General features: G+C 38.0%; 1 protein-coding gene across 1 annotated transcript; it reads left to right on the forward strand.

The window, feature by feature from the left end:
• The first annotated feature begins 3 nt into the window (after positions 1 to 3).
• LOC149410203 (uncharacterized) lies at positions 4 to 28000 on the forward strand. The gene is made up of 3 exons (XM_089648573.1): positions 4 to 706; positions 4599 to 4666; positions 21693 to 28000. Exons 2-3 carry the CDS (start codon positions 4600 to 4602, stop codon positions 25118 to 25120), a joined length of 3495 nt encoding a protein of 1164 aa, XP_089504699.1. The 5' UTR covers positions 4 to 706; position 4599; the 3' UTR covers positions 25121 to 28000.

Consider the following 28000-nt stretch of genomic DNA (forward strand, 5'->3'; position numbering starts at 1 on the left):
GGGCCTTGAAGTCTGGCCCGGGACTTTGCGAACCGGTTCAATCCCAGCTTGGAATAAATAACAGAATAGTAGATCGCGATATTATCAAAGCGAGCAGTACTTACTTTTTTGAATCTCATTTGAATAACAAAAACTTAGCAAAACATTTCGAAATTCGTTTCGTTCTTTCTTTTGATTTGAATCTTGAATCCGCAGCGCGGAGGCCATCTTGTATTTTAAAGTGACATTTGTTTTGATTCCGCTTAATTCGAGGTTGAAACATTTGATTGAAACAACGGATAAAAGTGGAATTAAAGTGATTTATCGCGTAAAAACTATACACGAAGCTTTTCTACATATTATATCTTATTATCTCACCATATCTGTGCGTAATTCGCGTTTGTGTCGCAACCAAAACATTCAAACGCCCGCGACGCCGAAATGTCACATTTTTCAAATGATAATATAAATGGATACGTTTTTAAAGCGCGGTTTTAGTGAAAAATATATCTGCGATAGACAGTGTTATATAGACAACCATAGTTATCATAATATAAGAACTGTGTTTGGAGATATTATCGTTGTGAAGTGAAGTTGTTTCGTTATCGTTGAATGCTTACAATCGAAATAATGCTACATGATTTCGTCGTTTTTGTGAGCTAAAAATCTGAAAATAAACATATTATAGTATGCAGAATTTATTGGGTTTACAATATAGATGATTATTGTAAGTATACTTTTGCAAATGCATCTTTATTATTATAATCTAACATAATGGCTAGAGGTTATCATAGCTATCTAAACAAAACAAAACCGGCTTGAAACTTGTTCTGTTCTTACAAAATATTTAAAAAACGGAAAAAATATTCAAATTATTTGTTTTGTTATTTTCTGAGATTCTTTTGTTATATTTTCCATTTTATAATGCATTTCTTTCTGAGGTATGCATTAACCCACAGGCAGTTAAGACTATTGTGCGGTAATCACATAAGAATACAATATTCCTGTTGGATTGACCAACTTTGAAAAATAAAAATAGAAATAATAGGGTAGGCAGAGAGGATAGATCGCCACACTAGTCCTTCATTCACACATAATCTTCTTCTAATTTGACTCTACACATCAGTATTTCAATTGATTAATCCATGTCTTCGTTATACCCAATTTCTACCATTTACTTCAGCGTCATATATTATCTGGCTATATTACGAGGGCATAATGTCAAACAATGTTATCTGCAAAAAAAACATACAAATAACTCTAGGGATTAAAGACAAACAAGGTTATCTAAAAAAAATAACATTAATTTCAGAACTTTAACATTATCTACAAAAAGGCGCCAGTTATATTAGTGGTACGTTTTTTTGTAGATAACGTCGTTTGATTTTAAGCCAAAGAATAAATTGGTTGATTTACGTAGATAACGTTTACTGACATTAAGCCCTCGATTATATAGAAATTGATAATTCAATATTTGAGCCTTTGCCCGGAATCTTATTAAACGATATGATTGTTGTTGTTTATGTAAAAAAAAATTATGTTGGTCACAACATTATTCCAGGGGAGAACTCATTTAGTAAAACAATTTTGGGGAAATGGTAAGGAGACGAATGGAAGAGGTTCTGAGGTCACAGCGTTTATTAAGTCAGTGTAGTTGCGAGATAACTCCGGACCGATGCTCACGCAGTTGGTGGATGTAGTCAACGGTGAATTCTCAACACCAGATGTAAGCGGAGATGAACGGTGGTGGAATGGTTGAGGGGATGAAGTTGGTAGCTCGACAACGCATTGGCGGAGACCGGAATTGTAGGTGGTGTTCCGCACTAAGGAATACGTTGAGTCTTTCAGGTACTCCAGTGTGAAGTAAGAGAGCCGAAGTTATGATTGACCTGGTTGGCAGATGATGCAGTAGGTCCGTAGCCCATGGCGGCGCGGTGAGGTAAGAAGGGGACGCAGGGCAGGCCGAGACGGCCGCCCAGTTCTGTTAGCGGCGGGCGCTCTTACTGGGTACTCACTTGTAAGACTCTGTAGCTGCTAATTACTGACTGACTTAGACCAAATGCATTCGAGATTAGTCGCAAGGAGGTAGATGCGATGTACATTTGATTTTTCGCTAGCAGGTTCTAATGCGATGTGGGTTGCATGTATCAACGTTTCCAAACCTTCGAGAAGCTACCGCTACAGCGCATTCCCTTTGTTTAGGAAATTAGTAAGAAAACTGTAAAAATTTCAGATTTCAATAGTAAAATCTTACAGATTCGTAATCATACGCTTTTTACAATTTTATCCATCGAACCAAATGTAAATATTTGAGACAAACTGAGAAGAATAATTATTTCTCTTTCTAACGGAGTACAAATCACACATCTCTGCATCGTTGAAAAAAAGATAAAAATGCTTTTATGATGTATGGATGTTCTAGTCAGATCTGTTCTTGAGGTTGAGGCTCTAATGGAATATTGTAACGGGATTATTAAATAATTGCACAATTTCAACGGTAAACGTCTTTATTTTGAGTACAATCAATTTGCAAGTATGCCACGTATTTATCGCAGTTTAACAACAGTAAGACAATGTTATAAACTTTAACAATCACTTTACAGGTTCACTATTTTCATTGATTTCAACAAGTATTTTCTCCATCTAGGTTAGCTGAACTCCTACAGTTGATGGTTTACTAAGCATTACTTGTATCAGACCTGCCACTGGTGGCTGAAGTTAGGTAACTTAAATTTCTACATACTACTAAAAATATGACCTTTATTTTTATTTTTATATCAACTCCACACAGGAGGCCCTGAAGAAAATAATTTCCCTCAGGGCCTATGTCATCTTTGGGGATGCTGTGTGGAGGGTCTTTTTGTGGAGAGGAAGGAGTGAACATGGGTCTTGAAGAGTCCCATGTTGTAGGAGGGAGGAAACACAGAGGCCGGCAGTTCGTTCTACAGCCGAGCTGTTGAACTTAAGAACGAATCGTAGAAGCGACCCGTTCTCATTTGACAAATGTCAACCGTGTACAAATGTTGGGCGCACGTTTGGCGTGTATCCCGACTACGCACCGGTGCCGAAGGGATCAATGACGCTAGTTCCTCAGAGCATCTTCCATTGTAATACCGATAGAACAAGGACAGCATACCTACCTGACGCCTGTGCTCTAAAGATTGCAGTCCGTTTGTTAAGATTGGGGAATCTATCAAATGGACCGCCTGTTTTTGCACAGAGTCAAGGGTTTTTTTCAGGTATTTAGGGGCTCCGGACCAGAGATGGCTGCCAAATTCGACAGTAGGGCGCACTTGCGATTTGTACAGGGTCAGCAGTTGTGTACTATTAAAGTATCTGCGGGCCCTGTACAGTACGCCCAGCTTCTGAGAGGTCAACTTTACTCTGGCTTCGATGGAGCCCCCGTACCTGAGCTGGTCAGTTATAGTTACACCAAGCATATCAATGGAAGGCCTGTTCGGAAGCTGCACCGCGTGGAGAGCCAAGAACACTGATGTATCGGACGCCAGTGATATTTGGTCACTCTACCTTCCTATTTTTCTCCTGCCTTCCATCATTAGTGTCTCCAGGTTGGAGTCCTCAGTTTGGCAAGCAACGTGTCCAAAGCGTCTTAGAATACGCTGTAGGCAGACAGTTGACTGCCTAGCTCTTCCAGAATGGATTCATTTATGTGCCTGGCTATCCATGGAATTCTGAGCATTTTTCTCACTGAGGACATCAACTTTTTGCTGGCTCCAATTGTCCATGTTTCCATACTGTATAGAAATATGGGGAAAATCAGCGCCTGGACGAGTCTCATTTTGGTGGTCTTCGTTATGCCTCTGTCACTCCATATCTTTTGCATTTTGCTCACGGCGTTTCATGTCATGCAAATCATGGACATCGCCAAGTTCCGAGCTAGGCACAGCTTAAATTTTTTATTGAGCTTACATGGAAGGAACAAAGAAGTAGTCGGAATAAACTAGAAATATCTACATATTAGGTTCGATGTTTGGGCCCTAGAAAGAATTTGATATATTATTTTCAGAGTCCCGTGTACCCAATGCTTACCATTTTCACAACATCCCCAAAGATCACATATTATGCCTTAAAAAGCTTGTTTTGCATCGGTGCCACCTGTATGGAGTTAAAGTTAAAAATAAAATAAAAATCGGTCCTTGGCCCGGGCCTCTCGGGTCTAAGCGGAAGTCCCGCCCTGGCCGAGGCGACGCGTTACTTCTGACGCTAAACTTGTCACATTTATTATAAAAACTAGAAGATTTACAGTTTTAACGCCAGTTATAATAGCCACATAACTGAAAACCTAAATACAACTTTTCGCATAGTTTTTCGTACTCTCAGTATTGCCCTGGTTTAAAACCACCATTCAGAATTAAAATATTACTTGAAATGGCTATGGCCATGTTTGGTGACCAGATCTGAATAGCCAGGTACTCCCCCCACCTTCCTCTTCCCCATATCCTTCCCCTCCCCAATACCTTCAGCCTCACAAAATTCCTCAATTGGGGATGCCATAGTCTCACTGGGTCAAGATGGTTGGGAGCAGACTCTTGTGCGGAATTCATATAAGAATAAAAAAAGTTATATAAATTTTTTATAATTTTTTGTTTTGTTTTCAGAATGAAAATGCCTAAAATAACGGAAGAAACGGAGGACTCTGACCATTCTTTTCCTGATGGATCTATGGGTAAACATGCTTGTTTTTATCTTGATTTTTTCTACAATTATATGTGGAGACAAATAACTTGATCCAATTTCTAGAAAAATAAATAGCCAGGTAAGGCAATCTTTGTTTTGTTTTGTTTTGTTTTTTTTTTTTTTTTTCTTTTCAATGAAATTTTGTGAATGTGTATGGTTGGTTCCAGCTTGAAATATAGGATTTTTTGGAACCGATAAGTGGCGCTGTTGTCGAGATCTGATTATTTATTTTTTTAAACTTTCCTACATTGAAGGCGGTCTGTGGCAGGACAAATTCTGCTCGGTTCCACTAGTAGACATATAAAATTAGATTTGAATGACAATTCTCGGTCCATTTGAGCTCTTGGTCAAATTGTGATCAGCCGACAAGCAAGACCGTTATACTTGACAGCTGATCATAATTTAATCGAAAGCTTAAACGACCCGAGAATCGTTGCTGAAAGAGCTATGTCAAAAAAATAAAAATGGCGGGATCCAAATTTCTAAGTAATTGTAACTTCAGTAAATGAGCAATAAACATTTACGAAAACTAAAAACTCTTTTAGAAAGGTGATGTAATACATTATCATATTTTATTATTAGACATAAACATATATATTTTTTTTAATATCAAAATTTTTGTCTGCAAACATCACTTAGCGTTTTTTGTAACTCAGATTGCTGATAAAGAATAAATATATAAAAACACACTTATTTAATTTGACAAATATATTACAAATGTTATAGTCACCTCAATTTTTAGTCATTTCGTATAAAAATAATATGTATATTTTTTTTTTCAAATGCGGTCGGTACCTTTGGTTTTATGAAGGTGCACACTTTAATTCTTCTGTTGTTATCTTTAAATAGTATAAAATAAATTCGATATCCGCGTCTCTCTGTCTGTGCGCTTAGTTCTTCTAAAGTTTCGCAACGGATTTTGAAAGGGTTTTCAACAGAGGCGGCTCTAGGGATCCAGACGTGGTAGGTCATTTGAAAAAAATGTGCGACTAATCTTTATGTGATATTGTGAAAAATGTCCATATACCTATCTATATCAATTTGTCGGTAGTTACGTCATTAGTCCGCGACTCAAAATACATATTATATTAATATAGTGAATTGGAAATAATTACACAATCCATGTATTTACAGCAAATTATTTTTAAGAGATTACGTTTTAATGTAGTTGTGCACAACATTAAAGTAAATAAAACAAGTGTTTGAAAGAGTTTCCACAGTATCCAAAGATACTGGGTGCGAAACGACGAGACGTTTATCAATTCCATTTAAATTTAGATTTTATTTGACGATGATCTTTTACGTTTTTGAAGTGAAACTTCTTTACGCGCGTCATACATTTTCGAGGACCGGAAAAAACCGACTCATAACCGTCACGAAAACAGTGATCATTTGTTTGGGGGTACGGGACCCCCACCACCGCTCACCGTTCACTGTCGCTCTCTCACCATAGTCGCTTACTGAGGTGAGGGAGCCACTGACGAACGTTCTCTCTCTCTTCTCTCTTTTCTTCTCTCTCTAGCCAACGACGCCACGCCAGGCATCAGCTGCTTGCTTCGTGTACTGCGCGGTGAGTGTAATACGGGTGAAATACGTAATTGATTGTGGTTTATTCGATTTGGAACAGAGTTTTAGTGTCAAAAATGAGTAGTGACGAGATAGAAGTGAGAAAAACATTCGTGAAAAACAATATTGTTGTATATGTAATATTTAATAATTGTAAATAGTATTGCATAACTGTAAATAAATTGAAAATTTTTGGAACTGTACTTATATCGAAATTCATTCATGTATAAGAAAATATTAAAAAGAGAAAATCTATGCTTCGTCGTTGAATTATTTGACCTATAATCTTCAAACTAACGTAAGACAGAAAAAAAGAGAGAATGAAATGAAAAGAGAGAGAAGAATACTAAAAGTTTCACTTTCGTCGTGCGTAGGCTTGCCACACACTGTATTTTTTGTGTTTGTTTCATTCTTCAGCTTCATTCTGCATCGATAACAACATAAAGAATCCAATTGAAAAACAACCATTGTTCCACACACGATAAGCGTGTAAAATGAAAAACCGTCGTATGTTTATGTCACCATCTCTTTAAAACATATAATGTACATCGTGTTGTCTCCCTCACGGCCATGACCTAAGCGTTCCTAAGCTTTCTTCGGTACATAATTTTTACTTAGACGAAAGACATAGTGTCGTCTCGTTTATTCTACGGCGCGCATAGGGACAGAAGATGCCAAAACCGGGGACATTCTTTAAATTGACCCAGCGAATCGTGAGGACTTGTGAATGAAAGTTTCTATAAGAGACAATAGATGTCACTGCTCGTCACTAGCAGCCCTGCTATTTCGCAGTACATTTAAAATAAATTAAGAATGATATCAGTTGTTTTCATGCACATAATTTATTATTATTGTTGTATTATAATTTTGGGGGGTCAAACACCAATTGACCTAAGGGAAGAACCTCCCCTGGTTTTCACTATCCTTTAGAGAATTTCTTCTGGAAGGTTTAAATATATAATACACGCATATTATATTTACAGAAATTCGAGCAACTAGTAGTAATATAAAGCGTGGTGTTTCTTTCTTTCTAACACCGTTTAGATCATATTTCTCACCACAACAGCAAGGAAGTTACAACGGTTCCTGTGAGACCAAAAAAGTTCTTCTCAAAAGCCAACAAATTAGCCTGAGCTGTTATATACACTACCAACCCTCTTCACTCATTCCAAGAAGATGATTGATGGTATTTTATTAATTTCTTTGTAAAATATTTTGATGAGAAAATAGATTTCTGGTTTCACATTTCTATAATAATAATTTTACTCTGACGAGTAAATTGTTTTATTAGCGACTATATAATAAACGTCAGCTCAATTGAACGTATGAGTGTTTGAGGAATGAGCATATGGCTTCGATCTCCCCAGCGTAAGCGTGTACCGGTATGCCGTTCCGTACCACGAGAAAAATATGATTCTAGGTAGTTAGTAGGTGTACATATATCCATGTCCAGATGTCGGACTGTCAGACTCCGTTCACGTCGAGTATATGTAATCACAATCAATACTCAGATGATTTTAATGGTGCTATTTTTATTAAATATCTCCCGAACGGCCCTTATTTCATGTTTTGTAAAAATTAATAAATAATAAACAATAGAGAGTATGTAAGATATAGTAATAATTTATACTAGCAGATGAAAACCTGGTTCTGCAGTTTTTTGATTAGGCCCCGCAGGCGGCAAGTACAGATTGGCAAACAAAAAAGTAAGCTATTGCCATTACACTATGGCGTCCCCCAAGGAACTATACTGGGACCAATACTATTTATTATCTATATAAGTGATATCACTAACCTTCCCATTAAAGGAAACATAATCAGTTTTGATGATGATACAGTAATATTATTTCAAGAAGAAAACTGGACAGAAACATTTTATGTGGCCAAGGGTGTAATGATCTGCCCTTTCTACTTCAAACCTTTCCTTCTCTTCTTTCTACGATAAATTTTCCTTTAAGTCCCATAGGTAACTTTTCCATAAGGCTTTGGTTATGTATATATCCGGGGTAGGAAGGTCCTCCCTGCCGTCTTTCAATCCCTTGCCTCTCTCTTTATTACACACCCCTTCAAGTGTGTACATCCTAGTTTGTCTACGCGACGTACGACCTTGAACGTACTCATTTCACGTGACGGTTCAGTATAAAAAGGCTTCACCGAACGTTGTGTTGGGTTTTTGTTTCTCGGTTTAGAAACCTAGTTATCTATATATGTGTGGTATCCCTTGGTTCTTTTGAGATAGAGTGAGTTGAATTCATTACTGCTGTGTTTTAAAACCATTTCATAAACCTTATCTTCTAAGTCGCCTGCTCTCCCCCCACTAGCTACTCGATTCTACCTATCGTAGGGTAATGTGAATATAATAAAGTGTTAGATTTTATATATGTGATATACATACGATAAGTTTATGGTGTTAGTTGTCGGCGCCATCCATGTATATTTTTTGGGAGGGGAAGGAGAGGAAAGGAAATGAATTTTTTTCAAGCTAAGATTGACTCCTCCTCTTACCAAACAAAACTGATGGATGATAATTTGAGCAAGGCGATCGATATCTGCGTGTCTGGATATCACAACCGGCCGGGTCTCCCCTTGTTCCAAATCGGCAACCTTCACGCCAGAATAAAGAAAACCAGGTCTCATCACCAATTTCAGAATTGCCCCAATCTCAAACACCTCCAGGATAACCTACTTTACTGAGTGTAGAAGGGGAAAGCCATGACATCCCTTGTCACGAATCTAGTCGCGAAAGTGTGACACGTAAGGTCCTAAGTTACGAGCCACCTCTAGAAAACATTGTAACTCCCACGTCGTCGGGGATTTACATCCCTTTCTAGGTCAATACATATATAACACACGACGATCTTGTCGACATTTTGCCCGCTTATTAACGATAGGTTGTGTGCCTACCCATTCAGCCAATTATCATGTGAGATATATGTAAGGTCTACTCGATATGCCAAATTTGGGATGAGGACTGTCTGTATTTTAATATTTGGTTCCAGTATTTATTTTATGAGGTTACTAGCATCCTCGTGTATTAGGTATGGGTAACTCCTACTGAATACCTATCCTCTCAGGTAAGGTATAAACGGATAATTGGTTTGATGTTTTGCATTTAATTTAAAGAGGCTGCCTACCTCTCGAAAGATACCTGTTGAGAAAAGTTGTTCGGTTGGTAGTTTTATTTCGGAGATTACCATCTCCCTCTTTCGACTTTAGATTTGTTTTCGTGCATCCCAATTCGTAACTTAGAAAGTCAAACAATAGATGAAAAGTATTAAATTAGAAAAGTCAAATAACAGAAGAAAAGTTTTCATTTTGTTCCGTCTGGTTGCATCCGAACGCTTTCAATTTGGGACGGCATACGCTAGCAAAACTTCCCCTTTGACTGACTGTACTCCGCGCCTCTCGGCCTATATATGAAAAGTCATTGGCCTGTCTCTCACTCACAGCTGATTGACAATCCGTCTAGGGTATTCCTTTTAATGATAACATTATTTGGGCGGCAGGTGTCGTAAACTTAGTTGTATCCGTCTTTTAAAGGGGGTCCTCTGGAATTTAATAAATAATATAAAAAACTCACCCAGTTAGGCACCTCTCATTCTCAGCGTGAAGCTTACCTGGTTACACTATATAGCTAAATCACTTTAATTTTCGACCTCCTCCCTACGCTTATAAAAGGGTAATTAAATATTCCTGTAAATAAAATTGTACCTCCCTAATCTGTTAGGATTCGAACCCACAGTTAATAATCTATTTGATTCTCTGGGTTTCGGTCTCCGTGGATAGAATGCCATCTCGCCAAATCAATAACTTAGCCCGATTAAACACTTCCTGCCTTTATATGTTCACTTTGTTTTAAAAACGCGATCATTATTTTTATTATTTTCATGTTTTTAAGACAAGCAATCTAGTTCGAACTGTATACGAAATCACGTTTAAATCAACACAACTTTATAACACAATCGCGATTGCACAACACCTGGCGCCCCTGAGGTGGGTTTTTACAAAACGGCGCTCTACAAATTATCCAATTTTTAGAGCACGTTATTTTATTATTTATCGTTTATTTTTGTGGATGTCCAAAACATCACAGCCTCCCTTTAGTTCTAAGCCCAACGGGTAATCTCGCTTCCTCGTGTTAGTCGATGGGATTAGAAATAACTATAGGTAATTTACGTTTCTCGAATACCTCTGTATTTATTTTTTTATTTTTATTTTAAATTTTATTTTAATTCTTCCAAAATGTTGAGCGCCCCTGTTCTTCGTTTCTAACCTAGCATCTGTTTATTTTTTTGGTTCCCGTGATTATCGGCTTGTTCTACTGGTGAGTTTTTTTCCGCCCTCAGCTTTTTCAAGTGTTTTTGTCTCTCTATGGGTAGAAATTCAATATGTCATGTCACACTTGTTTATTTTTAAACTCTGAGTTATTTGTTTAAACAGTGTTGTTTCACCTCAATACGTTATTTGTATTATGTTCGAGTGTTATTTATTTTCATGTTGATTTGTTTTTATTTTGTGTCCTCGGCGGTGATCCGATGGTTTTGTCTGTCTTTTATTTTTTATGTCTTAAACATTCTCTGCCTTTTAGATCTGGAATAAACAATAATTGTTTACATTTATTCAAATATCAACGGTATAAAATATGCCATATACTTCACGATATCTGAATGCAATGTTTATTTTAGATTTGTCCCAGCTATCTTATTCTTGTGTTATAATTAATCCGATTTCGATGTTTGTTTATCCTTTGGCTTCGTTGTTTATGAACATTTTAGATGTTTTTTGTCGTCACAATGAATTCAATGTTTTCCGGGTCTGTCTGTTTATTCTATTTTGCCTTTGAAGTACGATGTCTCTGTTATCATTTTTGACGATAGGTACCATTTCTTTTGCTGTTAATGTGAATTAATAAGGTTTATGGAATCCATTTTTTTTTTTTTTCAACAACAGCAATGAATTCAAACCAGCTTGTATATCTATCTCTCCTGGTTTGCGGCATCAGATGTAATGATCTGCCCTTTCTACTTCAAACCTTTCCTTCTCTTCTTTCTACGATAAATTTTCCTTTAAGTCCCATAGGTAACTTTTCCATAAGGCTTTGGTTATGTATATATCCGGGGTAGGAAGGTCCTCCCTGCCGTCTTTCAATCCCTTGCCTCTCTCTTTATTACACACCCCTTCAAGTGTGTACATCCTAGTTTGTCTACGCGACGTACGACCTTGAACGTACTCATTTCACGTGACGGTTCAGTATAAAAAGGCTTCACCGAACGTTGTGTTGGGTTTTTGTTTCTCGGTTTAGAAACCTAGTTATCTATATATGTGTGGTATCCCTTGGTTCTTTTGAGATAGAGTGAGTTGAATTCATTACTGCTGTGTTTTAAAACCATTTCATAAACCTTATCTTCTAAGTCGCCTGCTCTCCCCCCACTAGCTACTCGATTCTACCTATCGTAGGGTAATGTGAATATAATAAAGTGTTAGATTTTATATATGTGATATACATACGATAAGTTTATGGTGTTAGTTGTCGGCGCCATCCATGTATATTTTTTGGGAGGGGAAGGAGAGGAAAGGAAATGAATTTTTTTCAAGCTAAGATTGACTCCTCCTCTTACCAAACAAAACTGATGGATGATAATTTGAGCAAGGCGATCGATATCTGCGTGTCTGGATATCACAACCGGCCGGGTCTCCCCTTGTTCCAAATCGGCAACCTTCACGCCAGAATAAAGAAAACCAGGTCTCATCACCAATTTCAGAATTGCCCCAATCTCAAACACCTCCAGGATAACCTACTTTACTGAGTGTAGAAGGGGAAAGCCATGACATCCCTTGTCACGAATCTAGTCGCGAAAGTGTGACACGTAAGGTCCTAAGTTACGAGCCACCTCTAGAAAACATTGTAACTCCCACGTCGTCGGGGATTTACATCCCTTTCTAGGTCAATACATATATAACACACGACGATCTTGTCGACATTTTGCCCGCTTATTAACGATAGGTTGTGTGCCTACCCATTCAGCCAATTATCATGTGAGATATATGTAAGGTCTACTCGATATGCCAAATTTGGGATGAGGACTGTCTGTATTTTAATATTTGGTTCCAGTATTTATTTTATGAGGTTACTAGCATCCTCGTGTATTAGGTATGGGTAACTCCTACTGAATACCTATCCTCTCAGGTAAGGTATAAACGGATAATTGGTTTGATGTTTTGCATTTAATTTAAAGAGGCTGCCTACCTCTCGAAAGATACCTGTTGAGAAAAGTTGTTCGGTTGGTAGTTTTATTTCGGAGATTACCATCTCCCTCTTTCGACTTTAGATTTGTTTTCGTGCATCCCAATTCGTAACTTAGAAAGTCAAACAATAGATGAAAAGTATTAAATTAGAAAAGTCAAATAACAGAAGAAAAGTTTTCATTTTGTTCCGTCTGGTTGCATCCGAACGCTTTCAATTTGGGACGGCATACGCTAGCAAAACTTCCCCTTTGACTGACTGTACTCCGCGCCTCTCGGCCTATATATGAAAAGTCATTGGCCTGTCTCTCACTCACAGCTGATTGACAATCCGTCTAGGGTATTCCTTTTAATGATAACATTATTTGGGCGGCAGGTGTCGTAAACTTAGTTGTATCCGTCTTTTAAAGGGGGTCCTCTGGAATTTAATAAATAATATAAAAAACTCACCCAGTTAGGCACCTCTCATTCTCAGCGTGAAGCTTACCTGGTTACACTATATAGCTAAATCACTTTAATTTTCGACCTCCTCCCTACGCTTATAAAAGGGTAATTAAATATTCCTGTAAATAAAATTGTACCTCCCTAATCTGTTAGGATTCGAACCCACAGTTAATAATCTATTTGATTCTCTGGGTTTCGGTCTCCGTGGATAGAATGCCATCTCGCCAAATCAATAACTTAGCCCGATTAAACACTTCCTGCCTTTATATGTTCACTTTGTTTTAAAAACGCGATCATTATTTTTATTATTTTCATGTTTTTAAGACAAGCAATCTAGTTCGAACTGTATACGAAATCACGTTTAAATCAACACAACTTTATAACACAATCGCGATTGCACAACACCTGGCGCCCCTGAGGTGGGTTTTTACAAAACGGCGCTCTACAAATTATCCAATTTTTATTATTGTCATTATTATTAATTGTTTTCCCACTGAGTCGAATCACTTTCACTTCACACAAACACCGGATCAATAATCTTTCACTTTAATTCAATATTCCGCAATATTCTCTAATACCATTTGAATTCAATAATTAACTGCAATTTCAAACAACACTTCTGATTTGTATCCCTTTCTCGGGACTGTCAATCCACCCAAGTTCCAAACTCGACTGTCCTCCGGTCTCTCCTTTCCCGTGGGAATCTGTTTACTCAAGGCCTGTCTGTCAATAAATCTTCCGTCGTTGTTTAAACAAAAAATTTTTAGAGCACGTTATTTTATTATTTATCGTTTATTTTTGTGGATGTCCAAAACATCACAAGGGTTTATGTGTATCAAGGGTTTTCGATTTAGTTTGGTCAAGTATTTTGATACAAATCAAAATTTAAGTTTTGTACGAAGAAGGCCACGCAGCCGGATTAACTATCAAATTCACTGCCAATAAGAATTCAAGAAATTAAAGAACACCGCCGTAATGTCGTAGGTACAGCTCAAATTTTTGTATTTCATAAAAGCCAAAAGGAACCGATTCCAAAAATATCGGGTTCGTCGAAAAAATAATATCAGGGGATCCAGTGGCAGCAAAGTCATTAGGACAAAAAAACTGTGGTAGGAATATATTTGAACACAAATTTGGGTTCATACGAGGGGGCGTAATTAAGTTTGCGGAATGGGTATGCAGGTAGGACTGGGGGTGTTGCTGAATTAGGTACTAATTGAGCAAACATCTCATTATTAGTATAAATACCGGGTTTTATCGTAATTAGGTCATTGGTCTTTGAGCTATCGTCGACCAAACAAGTCAATCAAGGGGAGAATTGTGAATATGGAGAAAATCGAGTTCCACGCTGTTATAAAATTCCTTACCAAGCAAGGAAAATCAGTTCAGATCATACTGGAAGAGATGTCATCCGTTTACGGGGACTCTTGTCCAAGTAAAACTATGGTTTACAAGTGGCATACCCTCTTTAAACAAGGCAGGGAGTCGCTTGAAGACGACCCACGGAAGGCCTATCGAAGTGACCACTCCGGAAATTATTCAAAAAGTCGAAATATTAATAATAGAAAATGCCCGACCAAAGAAGAAACAGCTCGCAGAAATTGTTGGAGTATCAGATACAACCATTTTCAAAATTCTTCCGAGCCGAGAATGCTCACGCCGCCTAAAAAAAACAGCGCGTGGAGTGATTTCGTGCATTTTTGAACCTCTGTAGGGAATACAAAGATGGAGTACATATTGGCTCAAATTGTTACTGGTGATGAAACTTGGGTTCATCATTATGAACCTGAGTCTAAACAGGACTCTATGTAGTGGCACAAGAAAGGCACACCACCACCCAAGAAGTTTAAGGTGCCACAAACGGCTGGGAAGATCATGGCGACAGTCTTTTGGGACTCGGAAAGAATCCTGTTGATCGATTACAAAGATAAAGGCGTTTCCATAACCGGAGTTTACTACGCTTCAATTCTAGAGCAATTATAGGAAGCCATCAAGGAGAAAAGAAGGGGAAAATTGACCAAATTTTATAAAATCTTTTTGATTTTGTTTTTATAATTTTTTTGGATCCCTGAAGATAATTTTTACCGAAAAATCTATTTTTGAAAATGGGAAAAAAATTTCACGGAAAATGGGCAGAAAATTGTACAAAATTTTTTGAAACTGAGAAATTCCAATTTTTTAAACTTTTCTTTTTGACATTTTCTCATTTTTAGTTTGATAAACTCAATGGTTCTTTTTGAAAATAAAAGAGGGCTCCACTTCTGTTTACAACTATCTGAAACTGTACAGTCATTAAGATAATACTATCAGATGTTTTATCAGATGAGAGAAAGTGTTATTATACTACCAGATGGGAAACATAAGATGAATGTTCAGTAGGTAGTTCTTTATTTGTTTAATAAAACATGTTAGTTTATATCAACATGAAATAAAACATGTATGTAGTAAGTATGTGCAATATCTTATAGAGATAAGACATTACAGATTTTAAAAACAATTTTAAAAGTAAATAATAATCTGACAGTATTATTACGCTAACGTCTGGACGATCCAGGCCCTCTGATTGGTTGAATTCAAATCGTATGTTTCGGGTAAATCCCGAATAGGGGGTCTGCAGGCAAAATTTGACCACTCTGTCCCTCAATTTTAACCAACCGTAAGGTTCATTTCGGTTTGCAGGCGACCGGATCCAAAAAAATAAGACCTTAAAATTAAGACCCGATTTCATACTGAAATAGGATCGCTTCATGTAATACGAGATTTCTTCAAAAACATTGTTTCTGTTCATATAAGTTTTGGATAATATCGAAGAAAATATGTTTTAGAAAGTTCATAATCCATTTGATTAATTACATTTCAATGATAATTGTCCACAATTACGTGATAATGTTTGACGTTTGTAAAAAATTACGCATTCCAAGGTCCTTGAAAATGGCCATTAAATATTTTCCCACTTAACTGGTCTTTCCCGTCTAACGATATTGTAATTCCTAATTCTGATAAACCCCGCCCACTCTTACCCCTCCCCCCTCCTTCCACTTCTTCTTTCCAATTGTAATCTATATTTGATTTTTGACTTCGGTTTATACTTACTCATGATGAGGTGAACTTCGTTCATGAAACATGTAGTGGTTGTATATAATAAAGTGATGTAAACAAAGTTATTTTGTTTTAATAAAATAAAGTTTAATAAGATTACATTATTTTATCTATTTCCGTTGTATATCAATGCATATGTACGCAATAAAATGTAAACATTATATTTTAATAATCTATTATTTCATTCTTCTTTGTTATAACTTTAAACTTTATTAGATACAGTAACAGTTGTAAGTAAAGAATTACCATCAGTTGGAGTAAAAATAACACCTTTTAATTAAACGACTGCTAATCTCATCACACAATTACGCTCCTTTTATTCATAAACACGGGTACAATTAATCAATATGTAATAATCTATTATTTCAGTCAAATTTTGTTATAACCATCTTTAATTGTTGTGATGAACCATACGATATTGATTCAACTTATAGACATTGACGGTTGTAACACATATTTAAGCGCTGCAAGTCTCCTATGAGCAAATTATATTAGATACGGCAACAGTTAATATCAGTTGTAGACATGTAGTGAATAATAGTGTTTCATTTGAAATAATCCATCACAAATACGTAAAATTTCGTTTATTCAAACAATTTTCATTCTTATTATGCCTAAATTGAGCATTTTACTATCCATTAACTCCTTCCTGTTCCGTGTTTTAACAATATATACTCACCCTCTCTCTGTGAATGACCTAATATCTACCTATTAAATGTAACTGTTGTTAGGATCACTTAAACTGGGCGAAGCCAAACCAAGTGCCGCCCACAGGGTCTAGCAGCAAAAAGCCCGCGGAGCGGGTTTTTAACTGCTAGTGTTGATTATTATTACAAAATTACAATAAAAAATTGATAGATGGTTAACAATGCCAATTATTTTTACAAAAAACGGTGCACTTTTCAAAAATCAAAATTATAATTAGGTATCTTACCAAAACAAGCCATGAATAATATTAAATTATAAGCTATGGCATCCCTTTTTTTGGGATATAATGTACAGATTCCACACATGTGTAAATGCGGTAATTATGGGCATAATTATTTAGCCTTGTAGAAGCTAGACACGTCTACAATAACTTTATGTAAACAAGTAATTAGAAAAAAGTACCTTCACTGAAAATGCATCATAGAAATAAAGCAATGTGTGAAATGTTTATCTTTTTAGTTAAATAAACAATCTTCTTTGAGTGGTTGGAAGGTTTACGAACCAAATTTAGTTGTCATACTGCCATGGTGAAGGTATGATTTGAAGTGAATCATCCCCTAGTCGTGAGTGGCAATCGGCCGACGTGAAAAATGCCCATCTCGCGCACGACCCCAGAGCTATTGTAATTACCTATTATGTAGGATTTTTTTATTATTGAGTTTGTGTTTATTACGCTTTATGAGTTTATTTATAGGTTGAAGGTTCAGAGCATGAAGCTGCTCGTAGTGGAACAACTTTTTTGAATGACCACTCTTTGCCATTTGCGTCATTAATTTAGCTGTATTCTTGGAAACTAAATTGTTATTCATATAGTTATTTGTGGTCGTAGCGAGGTTAATAATTGAAATATAGTAAAACAAAAAAATAATTTTGAAAAAAAAGGGTCACTGTTTAATTGAGCCGTGGTATGGTTTACCGGGAGTCGTACCAATACAAAAAGAGCTCAATTGTGAGACTCATTCATGAATGACTCATCACTAGTTGTTAATAACAGTATAATAATGTTTTTTCTTAGTCCTCCTCACTACGGGGTCCTTTGCTAAAGCGGACTAAAGTTATTTCATTTCATTCAAGACTTTGGTCCAGTCTCTCTTTGAACAGAGAGCAGCTTTTCTTCCGGAAAGATGCACTCCCGGACCGATGAACACACGCCGCTCCAAAGTCTTCCAACTCCGGAACTTCGTCTCCAGCCGCCCCTTTCGACTGCTGATCCTGATCGTGTCCGTCTCCCTGCAGCTACAGAATCCAGCCCTTTATCCGGTTCTGCTTGTCCTGCTCCAGCGAACAGAACCCGAGCACTTGCCCCGGATTCCGATTTCTTCTGTTGTCACCTACTTCCTCTTCTTTTCTTCTTCCTGACTCGCGCATGTGCTCGCGTGCCTACGCCAATGCTCCCTCAATATACTGCGGATGCAGGCTGCTTTTGCTGTCTTCTGAATTAAAGACGTGGCGCTTCCTTCCATACAACAATTTGTACTATTGTCGCACAATTTATTTTCAAATATTACGCTTTCAGGTTCCTTCTTACTCCGTGGCTGTGCGCAATGTATGCACAAATACGCCAAATGTGGTTCTTAACTTTTTCTTGCTGCCTGTAACAAAAGAGACACAAACCTAGTATGCATCGCCTTTTATAGCATCTTGCAAGCATGCTATCTCGCTTGCACTTACACACATTCATACAGACATCTCAATTAGGTGCGTCTTCTATGTAATTTTTAGAGTTATTTCATTGAACTATTTCAGCCGGTCTGTAATTCTTGACTTGTATTGGATGTTGTGGAGATTTGTTGTGAAATATATGTAGTTTCTTGTGTCATTTTGAGTCGATCTGGTGTGAGGGATACGCGGTCTAGAAGAGGGTATTTTTGAATAGTTTCAAGAGTATATGTTTGGTTTATATTTGTTGTTTAACGGGATTAAAAAATAAATGCATAATTTAACGGTGAAAACAATTACACGTATTTATAGCAGTTCAACAATAGTAACTAACTAACTAACTAACCATCACGCCGTTTCCGCGCAGGGGTAGGCAGAGAGGACGGACCGCCAAACAACTCGGTCTTGGCACACACTCCTTGCCTCATTCACATTCATACACATTCACAATAGTAAGACAGTGTAATAAACTTTAAAAACCTCTCTAAGGTTTCACTGAGGTTTAACCTGTATCGTTCCTCCCAACGGGATGTAATATGTTTCCTTCCCTTAACCTTTTGTTCTACCAAAAGGGTTTCTAAGAGTACTGAGAGTAGTTCTCTCTCTCTGGGTTAGATGATCTCCAAAGCTGACGATTTACAAAGAGTTTCTGGAGTCAGTCCTGCCAGAGGTAACCGAAGTTAGGTAACAAACACGACGTCTAATTTTTGATCAAATCTTATTATTTAAAATCCTAAATAATGGTCTGGACTCACCAGAACTTACCAATTTAATAAATCTTCATATTCCGTCTAGATCAACCCGACAATCTGATTTATTTTATCTACCCTTGTGTAGAACAAACATTCGAAAAAATTCCCCAATTCCTCGAATATGTGCACAATATAATACAAAATTTTACAGCATTGACATTTTTGGTAATAACCTAAAGAAATATCGATATTTATTTATTGATTACACGCCCTAGGGCTTTTCTTTAAAAAAAAATACAAGCATTTTGTATCAGAGTAAACACTTTACAAAATTAATACAATAAAGAAGAATGTAAACATAATGGCAAAAATGAATCCTCACGCATATAATTGAGTTTAAAAGATTCAACAAAACGAAATAGTAGAAGCGGAGAAGTTATATGGGTACATAGGTCTATTTGTGTCTAGAAGAATAAAAGTGATAGAACATACAACATTTATACTGATTAGTTTTTAAATGAAATATATCACCCAGATCAGAATATTTGTTTCCGAGATTGTGAAGTCTTTCTAAAAGTTGCAATAGAGACATTGAAGTAATGCGTACGATCGATTATTAATATCAGAGTATGGAATGTATCGGAAGCATCTCCTATCCTCTTCCTATTTTCCTCTTCCTCTCCCCTTCCTTAAACACCAAATTAATTTTAAGATATTAAAACTTAATTTCCAATGAACTTAGCATATGAAACTTCTGTGGCTTGACTTCAGTTAATTTGTATATTTATATCTATGGAAAGCTGTTTGTTTCTTACAAAATAAATAAACTTAATTTTATAGAGCAAAACATGATCTTTTATCAGTCATCACAGCTGTGACCATCCTTTCGAGGGATCACATCTGTAAGCCAGAGCGGCGGGGTGAAATAACTAGCCAATAGCAACCCTCGCCCTAATTAGTAAGAGACGAAGCTACGCGGGAATGAGAAAGTATTCGATCGAAGAACTAATCAATATAATACACTCGGAATTAGCTTAATAACTATGGTTTGTTTTAGCTGGACATTTGGTACACCAAAACGTTTGAAAATTTCGATGTTTCAATCAAAATTTTCACATTATCGAGTCATTCAACGACTCGATTAGTTTGCATGTATTGTTGATATAAATGTTATAATAACATTTTATAAATATGCTTATGAAAAATTTCTGAAATTGACCTTACCCTTGATTTATAACACATTTGCATATCTGATGACTCTACTGAAAAGATAAACCTACAAACGTGTGTCCGTATGCTGAACTAGGCTCAATTTTTACTTACTTCTGGCAAAATTGAGCAAACATTTTAAATTATTGAACTCTTTTCTTATACAGTAATCAATTTCATGAGTCTATCTGGGGGGTCTAGGAGTCGAAAATCAAATATATTCGTAAACTAATGTGTAAATCTTACCAACGTAACCCATTTAACCACTCAGAACATTAGAACTTCAAAAGACGTAAATATGATAATAGCGGTCAAGACATTAGAACGTCTTTTCACGTAAACGCGTGAGATTTTACAAAAATCGATATTTCCATCACTAGTATACGGATTGCCATGATTTAAAAAGCAGAGTATCGATAATGAATAACGCTACGCGTCTGTATTCAAGAATATCTATGGAACGTAGAGGTGCATTATCTAAGCCGATTGGATCTGTCATCTTGTTCGTTCATAATTTATTGCGTTTCTAAATAATTTACTAAAAATATTTTAGTTTGGACGGTTAATATTTTGAGGTGACTAATAGTTTTTAATTATATTTCTTCAATATATAAAGTGTTATTTCTTTATGATACTCAGAATAAAGTACATTTTTCACGGCTTTGAAATAATGGTAAGCGATTCTTACATATTTTTGACGTTTTCATAAAATGTATATTTAGAAACGCAAATATTTACGTATTACAACACAATGCGATAGTGGATTTCATAATCTTTCCAAAACAGTTTTTAGAATGAGGCTACGTTTCCCAAAACGTGAGTTATGAAGCTTTTAGCAAAACTTGTAAATAACACAAAAATTATCACGTTTTGACAGTTCGCAAAGGAACACATAGTAAATAAAAGTCTTTGTCTGAGAGGTTAACCTAGTTTTTTCATGATTTTATGTCACCTTTTAAGAGTGTTTTGAATTGTCTTTGTATTGGGTTGTTGTATGGTTTAAATTTCCACTGATTATGTGAATTATGCTATTTTTTTGTTTTAATTTAATTTATCATTTTTCTTTTTATAAATTAATTTTATATTATTTATCTTAATTTTATGTTTTATCCTTGCCATAGATTTTTGATAATGATTACTATAATACTTACGCACAGGCTTTGCCTTTGTGGGATTTTTTGAGGTTTTTCATTGACCTGTCTTTAGAGTTACACTACACTGTAATAACTGCTCCTTATGTATCAAAAACTTACAAATTTAATTTTTATTATTTGTAATAAAAAATAGTTTGTTCGGCTCTCTCTTGACTACTTAAACAGATAACGGTGAAGATCTGTAATGTAATTCATCTTAAATTACTTGTTTTTTTAAATGATTGTAATTTTTTTTTTATAGATGAAGAATTTCTGGAACCGGAAGACGAGAATGAAGATGATCTCAATGAGGAGGAGGATGAAGTGATACCTCCAGAGGACCATGTGGCCAAACTGATGAAGCAGCTTTCGTCTTCGGGCGCCGCCATCATCAAACGGGTCAACCCCGGGGAAATTACACCCACTAAACCTCCACTGACCATCGAGCCAGCCCTCATCAAGCAGCATTCTCCCGTCGTCAAGTCGCTAAACCTCTCGGCTATCATCAAACCTGGCTCCCATCTAGCTTCCCTCATCAAACCCGCTATCAATTCAAACCTCGCAGCCATTATCAAACCCGCACCTGAACCATCGTTATCTTGCATAACGTGCAGTGAAGACTTCCCAGACTCGTGGGAGTTAAATGAGCATCTGATGATCCACGTCAAAATGCCCAACTTGATCTTGGAAAAGCTGGCTTCGGACGACGAAGAAGACGAAGAGAACCAAGAAGATTGGTCCGACGAAGAAGACGATCAGGAAACTGAGATCCCCGTCAAGGAGGTTGTGAATTCAAATATATTGCAGAGTCTCGGTATGGGGATCAGCATTAAGAAGGCGGTGGATACTAGTTTGCAAGTCAATCCCGCTCCAAATATTCAAATTAAGACACAACTCGGGGAGGAAAGTCCTGCGAAACAAGCAACGCCTGCAGCCGGCATTCCGACCACCCCTAGTCCCACCGATAGTCTCGCTAATGCATCCGGCTCTTTAAAACTCACCATCAAACATTCTTCCGGTAAACAAGATTTCCAAGTGGTGAATAATGACCATAACACTGAGATAAAGAAGGAGCCTTTTATCCCGGGGGCAGTTCCCGTTCCCGTTCCCGTCGCACTTCCCCCGATGGCTCCCGTGGCAGTGTCTGCCGCCTTTGCACCCGCCCCCACAACCATCAACAGCCGGAGAAACAGCACTTGGGACTCTGTCGATATCAAAGATGGTATATTGGAAGAGTGCCGGATAAAGACAGAGCCGAATGCCACTCCCAGCTATCCAAACACAGCCCCCCCGTTTGTTAATCCCTTGTCCGGCATGGCAAGTATGGAGAGCAGGATCAAGAGTGAAGTGGGATCCGGACCTGGCTCGCCGGCCAGTCCTTCAGATTCCATCAAAGTCAAGTCCTTTGCGTTTGAACAGCAGGAGAAGGAAGCCCGCCAAGCCATGCAGCTGCAACAGCAACAATTGCAACAACCCACCATCCCTAAGCCCATGGTCATTCCCAAGAAAGAACCCAACTTAGGTGTGGCCATCATAGAAATCAACGGTGACGATTCCGACAATGACGACATCATGTTTGTCGATTCTACCCCGGCAACTATCGTAGACAAGAAGCCCATCATCTTGCAGCAGAGGGCACAGATCAAGGAGCTGCCAAGTTCGCCACTTCCTAATATCAGACCACCGCAGTCAACACTTCCTCCGGTCTCGCGGCCCCCCACCTCCACGGTCAACTCTAACACTGCCCCGCACATATCCACGGAGAAGCAGCACAATTTCAACTGGAACGCTCCGTCATCCAAATCTTCTTTAGAAACCATGCTCTCCGATAAGAGCACGGATGCTATCTTTGAGAGTCTGATGGCCAGCCACAGAAAAGAGAGCAACTCTGACAGTGAATACATCTCTCTGGATACTTTGGGGCCACAGCATACTTGCGAGGTCTGCAATACCAGGTATTCAGACCTCCGTTTGCTTGAGAGCCATCGGAGGGCCACAGGTCACTCTACCTCCATTGTGCTCGCTGGCGCTACTGGAAACAAGTCGTCTTCCCTCGTCCCTGCTTCGTATGGACAGGGGGGCGCGGGGGGCTTCCTTCTGAACAGTCTGTTCCCGGTCAAGCAGCTTGCCGAAACTGTTGGTAAATTGACAACGAATCACAGCTCGAGCTCTGGGTTTTCACATCAACAGAATATCATGGTGAATATTCAATCCTTTCCTCCCCAAGGGCAGAACTTCATGCCCGGACAGCAGCCGCCGGGAGGCTATCCGGGAATGCATCAGCAGATGCCTCCGGGATACCCCCCCGGGTACGGGATGCCGGACCACTCGCAGGGACAGTACTCTCAGTATCCCCCTGCACCGCCCTACGGAGCACCAGGCTATGGGAGCTACCCTCCCTCCCACCCTCAGGGCCAGCCACCCCACGGTTCCTCCATGTACAACCAGCAGCCACCCAACCCGTCTGGCTACCCCCAAGTCCCGCCGTACAACTCACAAATGCTGTATGGACAGAATCAGTATAACCCCAATCAGGGCCCATTACCACCCAACTCCATGTCTGGACAGATTCCCGTCTCTGTGATGGAGCAAGGCGGACATCAGAGTCCTAGCAAGCTTGGAGGTATTCGGATCCAGAATCCTCAGTCTCCAGTACCCGGACAGAAACTGCAGCAAGCTATGGGAGTTCGTATGGGCAACACCATGCAAGGGCCGCGGGGGGTGTTGAAGCCGCGAGGCGGGGGACCCCCGCGGGGGCGAGGCGGGGGCCCTCGGATGGGAATCCGTCCCTCCATTCGTCCCGGAGTTCAAGTCCAAGGTCAAGCCATCCGCGGGGGGAAACCCAACCTGATACGAACGCCCATGAAAAGGCCCGCCCCCCCCAACGGTGCTCCGCACACCCCCACCAAGAAGAGACTGGACATGCTGCTTCCGGACAGACACGATAATGAAGATTGCCAAGTCATGTCTATGCAGCAGCAAAGAGACGGCCTCCCCGTGATAGACAGCATCAAGGGCTCCAAAGAACCGTGTCCAAATGTTAACATCGGCAGCGGTCTCACCGTCACAAAGACGAGAGTCAGGCCGCCTTCCCCGCTCCTCCCTGCCAACAAGGACGCGGGCATGGTCGCCAGTTTACTCGCCCAGCGAGGAATTAGAATCACGGCCAAACCCAAATCGCCGTCTCCTCCTCCCATAAACATCCCCAACCTGGGCAGTGGCATTAGTATAACCAAAAAATCTGTATCCTCCAGCTTCGTCATTCCGGAAGAATCGTATGATTATTCGTGCTCAGTTTGTAACAATACATTCTCAAACTCGTCCGCTCTGAATGTGCACATGTCCCAAATGCACCCCAGTGCTAAACTGGCTAAATGCGACAGTTGTCCCGTTTCGTATCCCACATACCAGCAGCTGCACGAACACAAGAAATTATTCCACAACTCTGTTTCAGAAATGGGTTTACCGGTAATTGATTTCTCGCAACAATCCAATTTAAAGAAACTCACAAGTCTAGGCATCTTCAATTTCATACCTTTGGCGAATAGAGAACAAGGTAACGGATGTTTCGGTATTCCAATTGTGTCCGTACAGAATGCGATGAATGGCACTTTAAATTCTTCACTACAAGCCCTTGGTGCCGGAGGACTTCTCAGTTTAGGACCTGTGAAACCGTTACCCAAGTGTTGAACACTAAACTAACTTATGTTGTGAACAGTGACCGCAATGATGTGAACAATTAAACTTAGATACATATAAATAACTATAAATTAATATTGAGTACCTACAGTAAAACAATCACTGTGACCAGTTCAACCAACATGCTAATGCTAAAAATCTATATTTCCATTTCTAAAACAGTCAAACTTTTCTTTTAAACTGTCATTTGAACTGTAAATCATTTTACCAACATTACAACTTGTAAATTCAACATGTGAACTGTACAACCCATATTGTGAGAGCAGTTAGTTGAACGATGTTTTGAACAACTTATAATTTAAATTGTGAACAATAAAGGGGGATGTTGTTAAACTTAATATTGTGAACACTTAAAACTTGGTGAACATTATCTTTCTAGCGTGTAAGAAATGATGTGAATAATATAAGGGATAGATTTCCGCAATAATTGATTTAGAGAAAAAGCCAAAACTGGCATTTAATTTCTCTGCATTTAGCTATGTACGTCAAATATATATATATTATTTTTTAACGATCCTAGCTGTATGAGAATTGACTTATTTGGTTTTTTCAGTTGAATGTTGATTTTTGAATAATTTATGTGAAATTTATGAAATACATTTCTTGAATTTTCTATTATAATTGAATTCAGTAAGCAATGCATGTTGTTAGTCATTATTGTGGAAGCCCCAGGTACACATTGGGCCCATGTGCTGGTCCAACGTGTTCAGGACCATTTGGCGTATATTGGCCGATGCATGCGTTGATCGGCCTACCCGATTATTGTCAGTTTTTCGTGTACACATTAAAGGATCTTGGTGCTAACAGCATTCACACGTTGGTCCAACGGTTAATCGGGGCTTAAAGCGTAATAATAATTATTATGTTTGAATTTGTTTATTGTTTCAATAATTATCATTTGGGAATACAGTCAATTTTGTTTATACCTACATCAATGGCGCCAGTAACTTTGGTCAGTAGAAAATAATTTAATAATAATGAATGCTTTTAATCGACGTCCGTAGCAGAGAACTACTTGACTGTAGACCCAGACGTTGCATGTTAAAAATTTAATTATGTCTTCAATTTCATTTAAAGACTTAAATATAATATAGAATATTTGCACCTCGTTTCTCGTGGGAGGTACTCAGTATTGCCCTGGTGAGAAAATTCAGAATCGAAACGTTACTTGAAATGGCTTTAGTTATTTTTAGTCATTGGTTCACTTGCACTCCCTCGCTTACTCGAGTCTCACGAAGTTCCTCGAAATGGAGGTGCCATAGTTCCACAGGTTCTGGGCAATTGGAACTCTTGTGCTGTATAAAATCAACAGCTAAGTTTCTGTTTTAAAAGTGACTGAATATTTTTGTTTGACTAAGTATGTATACGAAATTTTATAACAAAACTTAATTGTATTTAACTCATACAGCTTTGGGTGGTTTTTATTTTAATTTATGTTTTGGTCCAAGATAAATGTTTCACCACAACAAATGATAACGACCATATTATAATTATTGTATTTTGTTTTTTTTTTCGACATCGGTACTTAGATATAACTGGATTGATTATGTAAATATAAAATATTTAAGCTATAGAAAATATTATACTTACGAATTTTTTTTATTATTTTTCATAAAAGAAGTATGTTTATTTATGTCTAAAAAATATATATATTTTCTGAAATAACCTGCCCGTGTAATAAATATAAATGTTCTGGGGAAATAAAGGGACAAACAAATTACTTTTATCTCTCCCAGAATGATGAAATTCAGTTTACTTCAATATTTTTTTTTTGTGTCAGCAGATTTTGTGATGAAAGAGGCCTGTCTCGCTTGACATCTTGGGAATTTAACTAACATCAACATAGACGGTGCCTCGCCCTTGTTCCTATCTACACACCAAAATAACATACGCAATAACTTTCATTGCTTTCAGTGCATTTGGTGACAATCAGAAAGCTTTCATGTCATATCTCCCTTTGTTTCTATTATCCGTGGGTAATCAGCTTTGTCATCAGGTTCCACAACCAATACTTCTAAAGGCTCTGGTAAACGAACAAGTTTTTCTGGCAATGTCTTGCCATCAAGATTGACATGTTGTGCTTATTCTTATCGACGTCAGCTGGCTGGCTGGACATCCAGACGCAATGGGAGCAGTCTGCTCCGAGCGGACTTTCCAAGGAGCCAAAGCGCTGATAATACCTATCCCTTAATACAGCGCCCTTAAGGCTTTTACTAGTCAGCCCTGGTTGACGCATTGCCCAGTCTTGCCAGTTAATTCGCTTGGCTACAGATATTACATAATTATTTTTTTCTCGATCAAAACTGTCATAATTTCGAATGTGATTGATGTTAATAAATAATTTTTCAATTATGACTCCCGAGTTTGTGTGGATTTATTGCATGAAATTGTTTTTTGTGTTGTGGATTTGTCTGATTAAACATGGCAACAATGACAGCCAACGCCTTGCCGGGCAAGACTATTGTCGGGTAAGAGAATTGTTTTAGCAATAGGCAATTTATCTTGCTTGTTTACCAGCATCTTAATCAAGGCGGGACATTGGCACCATGCTTGCAATGCGTATTGCATGTTTTTTTTAATTATATTTTCATCTATTTTTGTGTCCACTTTTCACACACTATGCCCTCCGCGTACTTCTATTGGATTATCGCAGTGATTCTACAAATCAACCCTTTTCTTTTAGTTTTAAACAGCATCTTTTTGATATTTTTTAATGATTACAAGTTTTATTGAAGTTCCCGGGTAACATAGGAAAAAAAACAAATACGAGATAAAATATTACTTTACTATCAATATTATGTAATTTAAAAAATGATAATATAATAGTTATTATGTCCTCGGTAACATGTTGGAAAATTATTTTGATTACAA

This window comes from Hesperophylax consimilis, chromosome 28 (genome assembly GCF_061612785.1).
Source record: "Hesperophylax consimilis isolate HC1 chromosome 28, BYU_Hcon_1.0, whole genome shotgun sequence".
In the NCBI taxonomy this organism is placed as follows: Eukaryota; Metazoa; Arthropoda; class Insecta; order Trichoptera; family Limnephilidae; genus Hesperophylax; species Hesperophylax consimilis.